Source organism: Peromyscus maniculatus, chromosome 8 (assembly GCF_049852395.1).
Source record: "Peromyscus maniculatus bairdii isolate BWxNUB_F1_BW_parent chromosome 8, HU_Pman_BW_mat_3.1, whole genome shotgun sequence".
NCBI classification, from domain to species: Eukaryota; Metazoa; Chordata; class Mammalia; order Rodentia; family Cricetidae; genus Peromyscus; species Peromyscus maniculatus.
This window is the reverse complement of record NC_134859.1, coordinates 96,270,822-96,286,496: the sequence shown is the minus strand read 5'-3', so window position 1 is coordinate 96,286,496 and position 15,675 is coordinate 96,270,822. Positions and strand designations below refer to the sequence as shown.

The 15,675-nt window shown below is 54.0% G+C and overlaps 1 protein-coding gene across 3 annotated transcripts in view; it reads right to left on the bottom strand.

The window, feature by feature from the left end:
• Nucleotides 1–290: 290 nt before the first annotated feature.
• Axin2 (axin 2) overlaps nt 291–15,675 on the bottom strand; it is a 30,466-nt gene continuing 15,081 nt past the window's right edge. For all 3 annotated transcript variants that reach the window (XM_006970473.4, XM_076543631.1, XM_015994046.3), the window contains exons 4-11: nt 11,478–11,580; nt 8,861–9,001; nt 8,195–8,694; nt 7,752–7,946; nt 7,253–7,483; nt 6,463–6,558; nt 4,978–5,145; nt 291–1,741 (exon numbers count right to left, since the gene is read on the bottom strand). In XM_006970473.4, the coding sequence (XP_006970535.1) occupies nt 1,615–1,741; nt 4,978–5,145; nt 6,463–6,558; nt 7,253–7,483; nt 7,752–7,946; nt 8,195–8,694; nt 8,861–9,001; nt 11,478–11,580 (1,561 nt within the window). In that variant the 3' untranslated portion in view covers nt 291–1,614. The remainder of the gene's footprint in view (nt 1,742–4,977; nt 5,146–6,462; nt 6,559–7,252; nt 7,484–7,751; nt 7,947–8,194; nt 8,695–8,860; nt 9,002–11,477; nt 11,581–15,675) is intronic.

The window sequence follows — 15,675 nt, the reverse complement described above, 5'->3', positions numbered from 1 at the left end:
GAGCGTGGATGATGGCTGTAGATGATCTAAGGTCAGATCCCAGGACAGAAGGGGTGGATGGCATTAGCCTCAAAACCCACTGGCCTTGGCTGGCCATCCCTTGGCTACAAACCCATTCCAGAGGCTTTTCACCCAAGACTGAGAAAACCACTCAGTCAGGCCGAGTAACCATGCTTCGCAGCAGAGAGAACGAGGCTTCAGCAAGAGGAAGCCATGTCCAGACATTCCTGCACAAACGGGATTCCCTGGTCCCACTCCCACCCTGGGGGATCCAAAGATGAGGCCAACAGTTTGAAAAATATAAAATTTTAATAAAGGCTACATCTCTTAATTACAATAATTATTGTACCAAGTAATTTTCTTTAAATGAACTCTTTATAATGCATAATTTAGTCTAAGTGGAACAAAATGCCATGACAAAAGTCACTGAGTAACAAGACTTGTAATAAAAAGGCATAAAATATATTTATACATAAACCCCTTTCAAAAACCAAGGGAGAGCTTGAGCCCTGAATATAGGGCGTGCACGGAGTGGGTCCCCGTGCCTGTACAGGTACACTGTACCGATTCCCAAGTCGAGCACTAGCCAGTGGGTTAACACTCTGCCCTACACTATACACAGGCCTATAGTACAGGAAGGATGGCAAACAGGACGTACAGGTTAACGGAACTCAAACCCGAGCGCCAAGGGGAAGGAAGGTGACGGAGGAGAGGTGCTGCTAGGTGCCCGTGTCCTCGCAGGGTCGGGTGGGCAAGGGTGGATTTCCTGATGGCCGTGGTCCAGAGACTGACTTAAAAAAGAAAAACTCTCACTTCCTAAAACATCACAAGCTTGAACCGCCGGGCTGTGAAGGGCGGCAGGCTTGGCCACCGGGCTTCCAGGACTCAGTGAGGGGAAGCTACGCGGATGGAACAACCTCTGGCCCCGGGGTGAAGGCTCCCCGCTCCTCCACTCTGGATGGCCCCCACCCACCATGACATTCCCACAGTGGTGAAGATGCTGTCACATTCGACCCTCAAGACTTCTGTGACAAGCAGAGCAGCATGGCTGGGCTGGGCTGGGGTGGGGGTGGCACCGATTTCTGCATGTGTCTTCACTTGGAGAAATGTCATGCAGAGCAGAGTCCTCCGTTAACGAAGAAATGGTTAATGCACTCCCAGCTCGGCTCCTAAGTGTAGACAGCGATCCAAACTTCTCTCGCCCACTTCCGTGTTTAAAGCAGCATACACTGGGGGTAGGGGAATTGACTGTTCAATAAATATCAATAAGGACTCCTGTTTGGGCAAGCTATACACAGTTTTCTCTTAGTCTATGAATTTCAGATCCCTAGGAAGTCATATATTATGTATGGCAGTCTCTCAAACACAGCCTCTTCAATAGCCCAGAGTGGTCATGTTTTGAATAAATAGTTCAGGTTTTTCTGATCTCAGTACCTAGCTCATAGATACTTAAAAAGCAACCACCCCGCCTTCCTGAAGGCCCAGGGGCCAGTTCCTCCCTAGACTTTGTCTTCTTAATTGGTTTCATTTTCCTTCAAAATACTTTGTGGCTGCCGCGCAGGTCTGAGACAGGTCTCTGAGCTTCGGGTCCATGGTGTACACTGAGGCCGAGGCTCAATCGATCCTCTCCACTTTACCCAGGATCCTGCCTTCGTACATGGGGAGCACCGTTTCGTCGTCCCAGATCTCCTCGAAAACCGCTCCACAGGCAAACTCATCACTCGCTTTTTTGAAGTAATACCTTAGAGGAAGACGGGAAAGTTTGTTGAGAAGGCATCTTCTTGCCAACAGAGAACCAAGGTGGGCATCTGTGCTGACTGACAGGTGAGCCTCATGCCGAGGTCCACACCAGATTAATGAGGGCAGCCCACCTTGCCGGATGGGCCAGGCAGAGGCACCGTGGGGGTGGGAAGGCCAGGCTCCTCCTGGCTTCGGCCTCGAGTCAGAACTGCTGTCGCCTATCTGACCAACATGGACACTCTCTGACACTGAGGGAGGAGAACGGCAAGAGGACATGCCCGGGCTTCATTTGTGATAGCAGGGCAGGGAGATCCTTCATGGACCTGGGACTCTTTTGGCTCGGCCTATAGAAGCGGAAGGCTGACTGGCTGCTATCATCAGTCCAGAGGCCACCTGCCCAAGTGCCAACAGTCTCTGGCCCAGCCCATCAGGAGATGGGCCAGTCCCAGGGCTCACCTGTGCTGAGCAGGCACAGAACCCTTCTGTCCCTCTGTCCCTCCCTCCTCTTACCCCACTTCTCTAGGGTCCAATGCCCTCCTCCCCTCCTGCCTTCAATTAAAGCTCCTCTTCTTCCTCCCCAACAGTCTCGGGTCCTCATACTCTGTACAACCAGCCACCCTGGGCCAGGCCGAGCCCAAGCCCTGCAGAGGACCCGAAACAAAGCCTCCTCCCTTGTCCCCAGCAACAGAGTAGGACACCCCTCGAGGGGATTAAGCTTTCCCTGTGAATTGTCCTTTCCGGCCCATAAAGGCCACTCTCAGGGAGAAGGTCACCACCTCTCCTGCGACCATGGAGCCACTAAGACATAAAATTCTGACTCCTGTTTAGGGATGAGGTGCCTTCTCTTAGAAAAAAACAAAAACACTCATCTTCTTCGGTTAATTGTGTCATTCCCATTTTAGAGCAAGAGAACTGAATTACGAGGGCAAGGAAGCTGGGTCTAACCAGGGCCTCTGTGGCTAAGCTGGCTATCTAGGGGCGCAGCCATTTCAGGGGTGCAGCGCTGCACATGGGGTCAAAATGCTCAGGGAAGCCTGAGAGGAGGAGAGCAAGGGGGGTCCTTTTCCCAAATAGGAGGGCCTGAATGCCAATGCCACCCGCCCCCAGCTCTGACCCCTCTGGCATTTACCACGCTGGACTTTGATGGCACCTCTGGGCAAACATACGTTGACCTTTTCCATAATTCCAGCAAGGAGAGAGGCAACATTCCCAAGCGCCCCCACCCCACCCCCTCAGGACTTCAAACACACTGCCTCACCCTCGTTTTCTCCAAGAACTGGGTTTTCCACAGCACCAGGCTGCATGTGGCAAACTCTGCCTTCTCCCGACATCTGGCACCGAGGGTGTCTGGCATGTCTGGAGGGACTGCTTGCTTTCTGAACTCCTGCCATGGGGAGATTACTCAACACGGCCCAGGTCCCAGCTCCACAACCCTGGCCTCACTGGGCTCTTTTTCATTAGGGTGGGGGCTAGGGGCACAAACTGACATGTGGAGGGTCAAGGCCCTGGTTTGGGGAGGAAGGCACGGTACCCTCTTGCCCAACCCCCACCCCCAGGACACCAAAGCTCACCGGCAGAGATAAGGAGGGTGGGAGGGCCTTCCCACAGCCTGATCCAATCAGGAAGGAATTTGAGAGGGGAACCATTTGTGCACGTCTTTGTGCATTAAAGGGGAGGCCAGAGCTTCAAAGCCAGGCTTATTAAATGTGCCTTAGGGGGGAAGAAAAAAAAATCAGAGCCAGATGTGGCCGGAGTGGTGGAGAGAGGCCCTTCCCTGTGGGCCCTACGCAATGTGCTGTGACACTTTCGCCCCGTGAAGGTCACCTGTGCTTCTCCTCAAAGTCCAGCAGAGTCAAAGCCAAGATCAAAATGAATCCCTGGAGGGGCCACTTGTGTAATTAGCTTCACCTGTGTCTCTGTCAAGATTAAAGGCGGCAGCCGGGCCTGTTCCCCAGACCCTTTGATAGCATTCAGAATGGTCTCTTCCTGAGTACAGCAGAATGACCTAGGCTCAGCTACACACCTATCACGCCAGTAAGCTGTCACCCGCAGGGTCCTTGTCCTTCTCCCTGCTAAAGGTCACTGTTGGCACCACCAAGAGGACTCCATGACGGAATGGCTGGTGCAGCCACACAGGATCCGCAGGGAGGGTAGGATAACCCAGCATCCTGCTACAGGTTTGCTCACCTGGGGGCCGAGGGCCCAGCCAGGAGGCTGCATGTCCTTCATACTCTTCCCTTACTTCCGGGCTCTGGAGGTACATGTGGGCTGCGCCTCTGCACAGGGCCTCAGGACACTCCACTGGGGAGGGGACACTCCTTAGGTGCAAACCTGGACAGCGGGGACCCCCTCGAGGGCCTGGTCGGCCTCACTTTGCCCAGGCTTGGTGCTCTGCACCTGGGGCGTAAATGGGCTGAACACACATATTCCCTCCGGAGGGAGGCCAAGCAGGTCAAGTCCTAAATGAACTGACATGGCCATCACCCGCCTTTCAGTAAGAAGGCTAAGAAATGCTTCTGAGTTGGCTTTCATCATCCTTAGCTCCTGGGTCCTCTCAAGGACCTGACAAGGTCAGTGTGGGCCTTTTTAAGGGTCCCTCCACTCTGCCAGGGAGGCAAAGAGGCCAGGTGGCAGGGAGAAGACAGTGAAGCCCAGGGCCCCGTGGGAAACTGGCCAGCCCGATTCACCCTCTTGACTGCTCATAGGCCCGGCTCCTCAGTTAGACAAACATTGCTGCTCCAGGTGACCTGTCCAACCTAGGGACCGCGCTCACCAGGCACAGTAAGGGAGAGCCTGGTGACTCCCGAGCTTGGGTCTGCTTTTCTGAGCCTCTAACACGGCGGCCTCTGAGGTGGCTCTGGGCTCTCCCTTATCAGTCCCCACCCCAAGCAGACAAAGGGCGCCTCCAATTTCAGGCAGAGCCCTGCTCTCCTGGTAAAAACAAACGGCAGTAACTTTTTGTCCTCAAGTCTTGTTCTCCTGGAAGAGAAGACCTGGCTAGCTCTCCAGAGAACCACCCCTCTCAGCAGCCTCCCCCATGGCTGCTCTTGTTAGAGGTGAGGGGGGGAGAGGCGACAGAAGGACCCTAGATGCCCAGCAGCCCACTCAGGCAGCCTCCACACACTTCCCAAATCCACCCGAGGCCTGCAAAGACAGAGACGTTCTAGGGCCGGGCACTTTAGTGAGTTCTGAGCCAACTCCAGATCCGGAAAGGCTCTCTAGGTAACAGACCCTTACCTATAATTTCCCTTTTTGCTGAGCTGTTCCTTGAAGTGGCCCAGGGTCAAGCTCTGAGCCTTCAGCACCCTCCTGTACGGGATTTCTTCTCCGCAGAAAAAGTAAGTGACGACCAGCTCGCTGGCCTGGAGCGCGTGGACACTTGCCGGTTTCTTTGGCTCTTTGTGACTGAAAAGAAGACAGGATGATGTCACAAATTCAGCACCTCTAAGCAAACACAGACTTACACTCACACAGTATGGGGGTCTACAGAGGAAGCCTGGCGCGGGACCCTCACGTTACAGAGGTAGCAACTTCCAAAGAGATCCGCAGAGCGTGAGGGAAGGGGTGGTGGTCCTGATTGTAAACTGACACCGTATCCCTCGAATGCCTTCAAACCGGGGTTCTCAGAGGCCTCCTTCTGGCTAGCACAGCAAAGGCCTCACCAGTGAGGACCAGAGAAGAAACAGTATCGGGGAACTGCCTGCGCGAGGCTCCCCGTGACCAGGGAATACCATGGAGGCAATCCCAGGCCGGAGCTCCTCCATGGACAGTGTGAGCTCAAATGCCGTAGAGGCCTACCCATCATGCCCACAGAACCACATTCACAGGGAGATGGCCTGCAATCTCATATATGCCAGGCCGGCCCCAAACTGGCTGGACAGCCAAAGATGACCTTGAACTTCTGACCTTCCATCCTGCAGCTCCAGAGAACTGGGGGGTGCGGGTGTTTACTCACCCCACCTCCGTTTATGGGGGCGCTGAGGAGCTAAGCCAGGGCTTTCCTGCATGCTAGGCAAGCACTCGGTCAGCTGAGTTACACCCTCAGCGCCACTGTCATTTTAATTGTCCCGTTTATTCTGTTTTTAGAGTGGCTTTCATAAAAGCCACCAGTGTCGACAGCCGGTGGACTTGAGGTTAACCAATTAAAACAAGGAAAGGGTTTATGAAGGTAGCTTATTCGGGACCTCAATCATGAGTCACAGTGCTCAGGATGAAGAGGCTAAGAAAACGTTATCTAGATCATCCCACATTCTGGCAGATTTGAAATTCTGTAGACAGGGTTCAAAAGTCCCATCTCCAAGTGCAAATTTTCAACAAGAGTCATGGCCCAGTTTGGGACAAGATTTTTTTATCTTCTCCAAGCAGGACATGCTCATGAGTGACGAGGAGACTTGTCCAGGCCTGCTGGCTTCCAAGTCCTACAAAGTTAACTTGTGCATCCAGAGTCAGCCCCCTCTACCCTTCTGACAATGGCTTCAGCCCCAGCTTTTGATTAGTGTGAGCCCCCAAAACCCTGTGATGGGATGCAGCCTTCTCAGCAGGCAGGTTTCCCATGATCCTCACTGATGGCAACATCTGCTTTTAGTGTTGCTCGTCACAAGGCATGGGAACAAAGGCCACTTCAAATACGGAGTTCCACATAGACATCACTCCAGATAATGACACACCCCGAAATGTAAACCATCCCCAAGTACCCCAGCAGTGCCTGAGAGGGATACTCACTCTGCTGGAGCCAGGCTTGGGTTAGAGAAGGCTATGGCTCCTGCCTGACCAGTGGCCGAGTGGTTCCTGTCCCTCTGCTGACTGGCCACACAGCACCTGAGGACAGAGGAGGGGGGAAGGGTTTAGAGCAGTGGTTCTCAACCTTCCTAACACTGCGACCCTTTAATACAGTTCCTTATGTTGTGGTGACCCCAACCATAAAATTCTTTTCGTTATTATTTCACAACTGTAATTTTGCTACTGTTATGAATCGTAATGTGAACATCCATGTTTTCCGATGGTCTTAGGTGACCCCTGTGAAAGGGTCATTTGACCCTCCAAAGGGGTCATGACCCATAGGTTGAGGACCACTTAGGTTAGGCTTAGAGGTTAGAGGTAAACTCGCATCCCCACGGCAACTGGGAAGCAGAGAAAACCATCCTGGCCTCCTAAAGAGATGTGGCCCTGACCCAACTCCCCTCCCGGCAAAGACCCAACCAAAGCCTTGTGTCCAGACATTCTGGAGCAGGCTACAACAGGGCTATCTCAGTGCCGGCAAAGGGCTCTTGATTCTCCCCTGGTCACAGCTTCGCACACACTCATCCAACCTGCCTCTCATGAAGGGATTCACAAGGAATCATCCCACTTGTAGGAACAGCTGCTTGAACTCTGATAAATGAACAGAACCAAAAGAGTAGCTTCCAGGGGCTGAAAAGGAGACTTCCTCAGCCAGAGCCGGTTCCTCCTAGGAGACAGAGCCTTTCCCTCTCCCTGACCCACCCCCTTCCGAGCGCCGTCCACACCCACTCACCGCTGCTTTGGGGGCTTGGACACCTCTGCCAGCCTGCGGCAGGCTTCCTCCAGCTGCGCCAAAGTGTTGGGTGGGGTGAGGGGAGGCATCGCAGGGTCCTGGGTGAACGGGTGAGCCCGGGCCACTGAGCGGGGTTGTCCGTTGGCCCCCAACAGATGGTGCCGGCTGGCTCGTTCGCCTGGGGATGTGCGGGCGGACTCCAATGGGTAGCTCTTTCTTACGCTTTGGGCACTGAACGGGGCATGAAGAGCAGAAGGAGGGAAACTGGGTTAGAAAAACTGGAAAATGTGACTTCACTAGAAACTTGTCTATTCTGAGAGAGAGAAGAAAATAACTCTACCATAACATGGACAGGGTCACTGCCAAAACAGGACATTTTTGTGGTCTCCTCAGCCCAGTGTCTAATACTAAGATGGCAGTCACATTTGCTTTCCACAGACGGCAGAAATAGCCATCCCCACACAGCCTGGATGTCAAAGCCCTGGGGTGTGGTATTTACCTATGGGGCTTGGACTTGCTCTGCCGCTCACTCTCCAGCATCCACTGCCAGACATCCTGCGAACGGTCTCCTTCCTCCCCAGGAAGCTGAGGGGCCCCTGCTCCACTGGACATCCCTCCTTCCCTGGCCGGCAGTACCAGACCTGGTTCTGTGCCTTTCGTATTTCGTTTGGGCAAGGTACTGCCTCTGCTGCCGCTGTAGGGAAACCAAGAACACACGATGCAGACATCTTGTTAAAACTCCAAGACTCCTGGAACACGGTAATCCTGCCAGGGTACAGTGAGGGCGGATCCACTCACTCTGTCACTCTGATGCTGCGACCCGTGCCCATGCCCCTCCAGGAAGCTAACCTGTGACCCTGGACCCACTTGACACCTGTTCAGGACTCAGGCTGCGAGAAAAGCTCTACCATTGGGGGAGGGGGGCGGTGCTAGTTCACTTACCAAAACTGCTCTCCAGGCAGGGGCTCTGGAGCCTTGGGGTGACTCTTGCATTTGGAGTAACAGTAATACTCCGCGCCCCCAGGGCAGAGGCAGCGTACTCTCTGTGTGGCTTCTGCCTCGATCTCCTCCTTGGTCTTGGGGACAGCATGGTGATGGATGTAGTGGTGGTGAACGTGCTTTGTCGTCTGCTTGGTCAGGAAGCTCTTGCCTCCGAGGAGCGGGCAAGCGGCCACGGGAGGCAGCTTGCCCCCAACGGGGAGGAGGGGGTGGTACTGCTGATGGTGGCGGTGGTGGTGGTCAGGGGAGCGGGAACGTGGGCTATAGCGGCCCACACCAGGCGACTGGCAGCCAGGGGTCTTTAGGACCCTAGACAGGTGGTCGTCCAGGATGGTCTGCGGGTCCTCTTCATAGCTGCCAGAGGGTAGGAGGGCCAGGGGGTGCTGGGCCGATGCTCCATCCCGGGAGCTTGGTGCCGGCTCAGATCCCTCCTTTTCTTCATCCTGGCAACAGAGGCCCCAAAGGGAAGTGAACAAGGAAGCAACCCTTCCGCATCCTGGGTTTGTGCACCCATGGGTGGGCACACACGTGCACACACACACACGTACACATGCACACGTACACACACGGACATGCAGAGGGTGGAGAGGATGCTGCAGCCGGCCCTACCTCCCGGATCTGCTGCAGCCGTTCCTCCAGGCTGTGCCGGCTCTCCAGCTCCAGCCTCAGCTTCTCCAGCCTGGAGATGAGCTCGGCTGCGAAGGCAGCGGGTTCCACGGGCGCCATCTCCTTGGGCAGACGGTGGGTTCTCTGAGGGTGCGGGAAGGAAGGAACCAGGCGCCGTTAGCAGGCCAGGCAGGCACTGGCCACAGCAGCTTGGATGGAGCTCGTGGGGCCCATCGGTGTGTGCCGAGTGCCCGCGTTCGGGTGGAAGGTGGATATCGAAACGGCCAGCGCTGCTCGGGACTTTTATGCACGGGCTCCGTGGCCTCATGGAGAGCCATGGTCCCCACCAGCATGTGCCTTGGGCAGGAGCAGTTGGTCGCACTCCGAGAGGCCCTGCTTGTTCCCTCTGTTGTACAACCAGCCCATCAGTAGCTACTCTGAAGTAGAAAATCTTCAAAGACTGTTGTCAAACATCAAAAAAAAAGGCAGCCCTCTGAGATGGGGAGGGGAGAGGAACCAACTCAAGGCATAAAAAGTGGAGTCTAAACAGAAAGGGAGTTGGAAATTAAAAAAAATAAGATTGGAAAAGAGGCAGGGGAGAGGGAGGGGGGGCCAGTCACCGGCCCCAGATCAGAGAAGAAGTGGTAATTTATTTCCTGGCCGCACACTGCGCACCTTTGAGGTGGTGGCGTCTCAACACTGTCCTCCATCTCCCTCGCATTCCTCCTCCCCTCCTCCTCCTCTCTTTGTACAGAAAATGAAGAAAGCTGCTGCAGGCTAGCGGCAGAACACTGCTGAGCTTGGCTGCCTGAAGCTGATCTATCAAGGGAAAACGGAACATCTCCAAACCAAGTACGGAATATAAAAAGAGACGTCGAGAAAGCCTGCCAAGAGCAGCAAACGGCGAGAACCCCCGCCGCCCGGCTTTCTGTCCTGGCTCTGTCATCTCGCTCCCCCCCCTGCCCTCCCCACCCTCTCCACTTGTTCCTGTTCCTCCTCCTTTCTCTCTCTCTCTCTCTCTCTCTCTCTCTCTCTCTCTCTCTCTCTCTCTCTCTCTCTCTCTGCCTTTTTTCTTCTGGGGTGTGGAGAGCAGAAAGCCAACTTGCCCTCCCGAGCTGAAGAGCCAGCCTCACCTCAGCAACCACTTAGCTACAGAAATGTGAGCCGGGGAAGGAAAGGCCCCCGCGTGTGTGGCTGTTCTTATGAAGGCTGGCTCCATGAACCCGCGCCCCAAGGTTGACTTGCCACCCCAGGACAAAAATCAGGTGATTTACAGGCGTGGGGAATAGCATTTTGGTTAACACATCCCCACCCCACCCCCGCTCAACCAACTTTGCCATCCACATTACATGGTTGGGGGAATCACAGAAGTCACTCCCCAAAGCAATCTTAATATGCTCATTTTAAGACAAAGGGACTCTGTCGCCTGTGCCAGGAGTTTCTGAGCAGAGCTACAACCTGTAACCCTACTCTGGTGACCTGAGATTAGCAGTCCCATGTGTTACTTTTCTGAATATAATACAACCAACTGAACCAGCTGGATTCTCTGAAGCTACCAAGAAAGATGACTGGACAGACACCTGTTCTAGACGGGATGCCTCTGCTTTCTCCCTGTACCCTAGACATCAGGCTACTGTAGAAAGATCACGGCCTGGAGACAGGCTTGTGGGCACTTGAGCCCAGTGAACTGTGTGCTCGCTGCCTTCCAGGATGCTCCGAGGGAAGGTCCCAGAGAAACCTGCTACCCTCCCTCAGTCGAGGGAGGCTGTTTCCCCAGGAAGCTTCACTTCTAGACATCCCACCCATCAGCATTCATCAGGCGCAGGCTCATGAGAGCCCAGCTCTGGAACATGAGAAAGGTTAAGGCTGTACAGCTGCCCTCTGGGGGCATGAGGTTAGTAAAACGGTCAAGTAAACAGAAGGAGAGTCGGTGACCGAGCTAGGAGGAGAAGCAGCGTCCTAGAGAGCTAACTTTCCTTCCACAGTGGGCAGGGCAGGGAAACATAGAGGTTCTCCGAGCCTCATCCACTTCAGGTTCAGGGAGGAGCTATCTGCGGCAGGAACTGTACCGGGTCCACACACAGAAGCTAACAGAGCTGGGGCTGCAGAGAGGCGTCAGCGGTTAAGAGCCTTGGCTGCTCTTTCAGAGGACCCAGGCTCAAGTCCCAGCATCCACATGTCAGCTCACAACCATCTGTAACTCTGTAATGTCAGATCTGGGGGATCTGATGCCCTCTTCTGGCCTCTGTAAGTACTGCATTCTCATGGTACACATACATGCAAGCAAATACTCAGGCACATACACCCCCACCCCCCATGATTCTTTTGAGGCTCTCTGCTTTCAGGAGACTTCCAGTCTAGCAGGAAGGCAGTGAGCTCATCACCTCATCTAGTGACACTTGGTTTCTTTGGCACAGAGAACTTGCCATTCTTCAATTCAGGAAATAGAGCGTCACTCTGCTAGTATCATGCCCCAGAGAACCACATACTTTCTCCAGTCCAGCAATTCCTTTCGCTCCCTTTACTCCTGCAGGTCCCAGGCACATTGCTTCCCACCTCCCAGCTCTTTTCATGATTCAGGACCTCAGGGAACACCACTACCCATGTCGCCTATACTCACCGGAAAATGAGGTAGAGACACCTGGCCATTGGCCTTCACACTGCGATGCATCTCTCTCTGGAGCTGTTTCTTACTCCCCATGCGATAAGGAGGGATTCCATCTCTAAGGGAAGAGACAAAAATCCGGACTCACCAAGGTGATCTCAGCACGTGACATCACTCCCACGTTCCTCCAGAGATTCTGACACCAGGAACAGCCACGCTCCTCCATGGGAATGGGCCACACATCTTCAATGCAATCATGACCCCGTGGGGAAGGACCCGTCCAAGACTGCACTTCAAATCCTGCCCACTGTCCTCTGTGGCAACTTGGCTTACTCTTAGTCACAGGAAGATCAGCTTGGGAGGAGCTTGTGTGTCCCCAAGTATAAGATTCTTGGACTCCTTCGGTCCTCTGGCAGAGGGAGAACAGTGCCAGGCAAAAGGCTGCAGGGTCATGTTTGGAACCAAACCCAAGGGCTCGGCCACCTCCTCATGAAGGTGCACGTAAGTCCCTTCCAACAGTCAATCACGCCCAACTTTCTTCTTTCCATTAGTGGTTTTATAAAGTGCCTTGTGGTGATTTTCCCCAGTCAACAGAGACACAAAGACACAGGGATATGGACGTAAGAGCAAAGCCCCTCCTAGGCATCACTATAACCTCGCCAAAACGTTCACATATCTACAACATGCCAGCCATGACCTAGGTACCTTCCCTCTATGTAAGGGGTCTGTGGACAGAGGGGACACAAAGTCCCATTCCTCCTAGGAAGTTGATGTCCGAACAGAGTGTCTCACGGTAGGGTGCAAAAATGAGGCAAAACTAACGTTCAAAAGTGGCAAGCACTGACAGGTGGTGGTGGTGGTGGTGGCGGCGGTGGCGGCGGCAGCGGCGCACGATTTTAATCCCAGCACTCAGGAGGCAGAGACAGGTGGGTCTCTGTGAGTTTGAGGCCAGCCTGGTCTACAGAGGGAGACCCAGGACTGCCAGGGCTACAGAGAAACCCTGTCTCAACCTCCTTACCCCCCCCCCGCCCCAAAAAAGAGGTGGCAAGCACTGTGACAAAGTAGAAATAAGAGGGCAGGGAGGAGGTCCTCTGGGGAGGGAGGAGTTGCAATTTAAAATTGGAGTGTGGCCAACGAGGTCTGGGTGAGTTCTCCAGGCCCCTATCTCTAAGACACGGGCCAGGTGTGGAGGCACAAGCCTTTAATCCCAGGTGGATCTCTACGAGTTCTGAGCTAACTCTTCAGCGGGAGCCTGCCTCAGAAGCCAGAAAACCCAAATTAGCAAGTGGAAGGGAGAATAAGGCGCCGGTGCCGTTGAAAAACACGACCAAAAATGAGTTTCAGTCTTAGGAGCACAATGGACAAGGTGTGGCTTCTCCCATCGATGTCCCTTCCAGAGGCCTCAGGGGCCTCGAGCCTCCACGATGGGCCGCACTCCCAGGCGCTGACACCGAAGCGAGGTGTCTGACTGTTTCCCCTGCCCTGGTGTTTAGGGCATCACAGGAAGACAACAACCATCATCTCAAAGTTGTCGGTCCAGCCGGTGTCTGAAGAGCAGCCAGGAGCAACGGCTGACCTAGGCCATAGACCATGGTCCCTCAGGGGGTGATGGAGAAGAGACTGCTTGGGTCAACAGCAGGACTAACTCCAACCTTGACTATAGAGCGCAGGAGGGTAACTACATTGAGGGGCGCTGGGAGGTGGGGAGAGGCGCGATCAGAAGAAGCAGGCTTGAGGTTAAGCCGCTAACTTACCCGGGGCTTCTCTTGAGAGGCCCCGAAGGTGAGGCGGGTATGTGGGTGTGATGCAGCACCTAACGCTGTTTTTATGAAGGCTGCATGCTCTCATCCTGGAATAGCTGTCTCGACCCCAGCGAACGATCCTACCCAAGGCCACCAACTGCAGCCAGAGGCTACTAGCTCCCACAAAGTTCACGTGCTACTTTTGACACCTGACACATCCGATTTTGTTCTCACAGGAACTGCATTTTATAGGTGACCAGAAATAGGCTCCCAACCTCAGCCACCGCCGAACTCCAGAACAGATAACCTTAACTCAGCAGTCTGCTTTCAAGGTCCCCAGTGCCCTGATGGTCTACATCTCCAAGAAGCCACATGACGTGGACAAATGGGAAATGTGAACTCTTCTACCATTGATACTCGTTGGCTATGGGGGTGCCAGGTGGGGTGGGGTTCATGCAGAATAGCTCTTGTATCAGCGTCCCAGCTCTGTGAAAATGACCACACTTCTCTCCTGACCAGCTCTTCCTCTTGGGTCTTAATGGTGAGAGGTGGCTCTCCAAACACCCCTACCTTGGAACAAGTTGCATCAGGCGGCTTCAAGAGTCCCGGGAGGACCAGCAGTGAGGCGGCTTAGTAGGTAAAAGGGCTGAGAGCTGAGTTTGATCCCCAGAACCCATATAAAGACAGGAGAGAGGGCTGTAGCTGACCGCTGCACATACGCTGTGGCACACAGTAAGAGTCTCCCCAGACCCCCCTCAAGACTCTGCCCGTCCGTCTCCACCAGCAGCCCTTACTCATCCCTTCCTCTCGGCCAGAAATCAATGGCGAGGCTTCTGTATCTTGTATGCTTTCTCCACATAAGGTAGGAAGAGAGAGAGGGAGGCAGGTGACAGCCAGCGCAATGGGCAAGAGGAATACATGATTTCCTAAGAACCTCTCACAATATCGAGGGCAGGTGAAGGATACAGCCACAGGAGAGGCATCTTGTGCCCAGAGCCAAAAAGGCGGAATTTTAGCTTGGAGACGTCAAAGAGGCTCAGAGGCGCCTTTCTGGAAATATGGCTTTAATTCTCCCTAGCCAGGAATCTTCTTCCAAAACAGCCCCTCATTCCAAAAGGGGGCCTCTCCTTTCTTCTGTTCGGGCTCCAGAAGTTTATGACCAGCATCCTGGCTGCTCATAACCCGAGTTCGGTCCCTCCACAGGCTCCTCTAATTATAAACATTTTAGCTAACGAGCCTGCTGCCGGGCCCAGCTGTTTCTGGGGCGCACGGATTCTGAAGTGTGGACTCCACTTAGCTGCCATTTAAGCCGAGCCAATTAGCTCAGCCCTTTGACTCCGCTGGGCCTGACCTAACCTGAATGTCACTTTTTCCGGGGGCTTTGAAATAGCAGGCGTAAGCGCGCGTGCCCACATTTGGCAGCCCCTCTGAAGCAGTCTCCGATCACAGTCAACATCAAAAAGCCTTGTTTGCAAGATAGGGCAATATTTGAAGTTCACTCAGAGGCACTCCCCAATGTCCAGACCCCCCCCCATATGTAAGATAGGAGAAAATAAAAATAATAAGTAACATGACACCCGCCATCTCCTCTGTGGAATGAAGAAAGGTCATCGTGTGCGGATATGGGGACACACAGAGCAGAAGCAAGCTACAGTCAGATGAGGCCAATCCTGACTACAGGATAAAGACAGAGAACCCTGGTGCCCTCACCTGAGGGACCTTGAACTTGGGCAGCAAAGCACCAGCTGCTCCCATACTCCGCCTTCCTCAACTTGGCGCTCTGCATCCCTTTTACTTGGGCCTAGCCCCATGGCCCTCTTGTTCCTAACCCTCCCAGGATTTGGGTTTAGGATTTTGCTGGAAGTCTGGCAGTTACCTTTCAAAGGAGGGGGAAAAAAATTAAGAGCCATTTCTTCCAAGAATGCGGGTTTCAGAGTAACAAGCTCATAAAACAGCCTGCTCAGGAGGGCTGAAAATGGAGACTCAAATACCTCGGCCATCTTTAGGAGGGACTTTTCCTTAGTGGCAAAAGAGAAATCAGCACTAACACTGGCTCTGGGAGGAGGCCTACACAACCTAACCTGTCTGCCTCACACACCCAGGCCACCACATGCAGATGCCAGGAAGAACCAAGGCCTGGCCCAGCTCTGCCCATCTTCTTCTACCCAGGCCTCTTGCAAAAGCCCGGGGGACTTAATTGGTTCTGTCGCAAATGAGATGATTGCTTCCCTGGGCTTGTGTCTAATGAACTCCAACCTTCTAGAGTCTATTGAAAACTGCCTCTGACCCCTCCCTCTACTCCCCCCTCATCCTTGTCCCCTCCCAACTCCCAGCAGGGCAGCCAGCCCTGGTCCCCAGCCCCTCAGCCCCCAGCAGCCCACGCAGGCTATTGTGAAGAGGAGAAGCAGCCAGGCTTCTTTTCATGCTTTATGGGGCTCTCCTATTCACTTGTTCAAGCACATTTCAAAGGG